Source organism: Empidonax traillii, unplaced genomic scaffold (genome assembly GCF_003031625.1).
Source record: "Empidonax traillii isolate 1590-97213 ecotype Southwest subspecies unplaced genomic scaffold, ASM303162v1 scaffold2574:size29358, whole genome shotgun sequence".
Classification (NCBI taxonomy): domain Eukaryota; kingdom Metazoa; phylum Chordata; class Aves; order Passeriformes; family Tyrannidae; genus Empidonax; species Empidonax traillii.
Genome location: NW_020957767.1, coordinates 7,812 through 8,937, shown reverse-complemented (window position 1 = coordinate 8,937; position 1,126 = coordinate 7,812). Strand labels below are relative to the sequence as shown.

The 1,126-nt window shown below is 51.2% G+C and overlaps 1 protein-coding gene across 1 annotated transcript; it reads left to right on the top strand.

Moving 5' to 3' along the window:
• Positions 1 to 34: 34 nt before the first annotated feature.
• LOC114072065 (olfactory receptor 14J1-like) lies at positions 35 to 617 on the top strand (the record flags this gene model as incomplete). Its single annotated transcript, XM_027909985.1, has 1 exon — positions 35 to 617. A coding segment is annotated over exon 1 (583 nt), but the record flags the coding sequence as incomplete, so codon positions are not given.
• Between the last annotated feature and the right edge of the window lie 509 nt (positions 618 to 1,126).

Genomic DNA, 1,126 nt, shown 5'->3' with positions numbered 1-1,126 from the left:
CTTCATTGTAGCAGAGTTTTCCCTCCTGACCATCATGTGCTACGACCGCTACGTTGCCATCTGCAAACCCCTGCACTACGGGACCCTCCTGGGCAGCAGAGCTTGTGCCCACATGGCAGCAGCTGCCTGGGCCTCTGGGTTTCTCCATTCTCTGCTGCACACAGCCAATACATTTTCCCTGCCCCTGTGCCAGGGCAATGCCCTGGGCCAGTTCTTCTGTGAAATCCCTCACATCCTCAGGCTCTCCTGCTCACACTCCAGCATCAGGGAACTGGGACTTCTTGGGGTTAGTACCTGTTTAGCATTTGGCTGTTTCGTTTTCATAGTTTTCTCCTATGTGCAGATCTTCAGGGCTGTGCTGAGGATCCCCTCTGAGCAGGGACGGCACAAAGCCTTTTCCATGTGTCTCCCCCACCTGGCCGTGGTCTCTCTGTTTATCAACACTGCAGCATTTACCTATCTGAAGCCCCCTTCCATCTCCTCCCCATCCCTGGATATGTCCATGTCAGTTTTGTACTCAGTGGTGCCTCCAGCCCTGAACCCCCTCATCTACAGCCTGAGGAACCAGGAGCTCAAGGATGCCATAAGGAAAATGATGACTGAATGCTTTTCAGGAGGTATAAAGTGCCTGTGTTCTGGTATGTGACATTCAGGGGACTCTGTAATGGCCCAGCCTTCCCACTCAGATTTTTCATGGAGTTCATCGGGTTCTTTGTGCAATAATTTTATGTCCAATAAATATTATTATGCATCTGTTTCTAATTTTGTGTCTAGCCATTGAATTTGACCCAGAGATGTAAAAATGATGAATTGTGCTCTCTGAGAGTATTTAAACAAAATAAAGGACCCTGCAGTGCTTTCTTTGTCCAAGACCCTTCTTCTCAGCTGTTCCTAAAGCACAGCACACTGCAGGACAGGGGGGATTTGCAAAGGGCAAGGGACAAGAATCCCAGCACAGCAGCACTGCCAGGGAGCAGCAGAGCTTGGGCTTTGCAGAGCTGCTCTTTCCACTCCCACACTGTCCTTGTGAGCCCCTTTCTGGCTGCAAGGCCTGAGTGCTCTCTGAGCACAGTCCTGGGGGTGGGAGCCCTTTGAGCACAGGCAGGGACAGGCACTGGGAACTTGT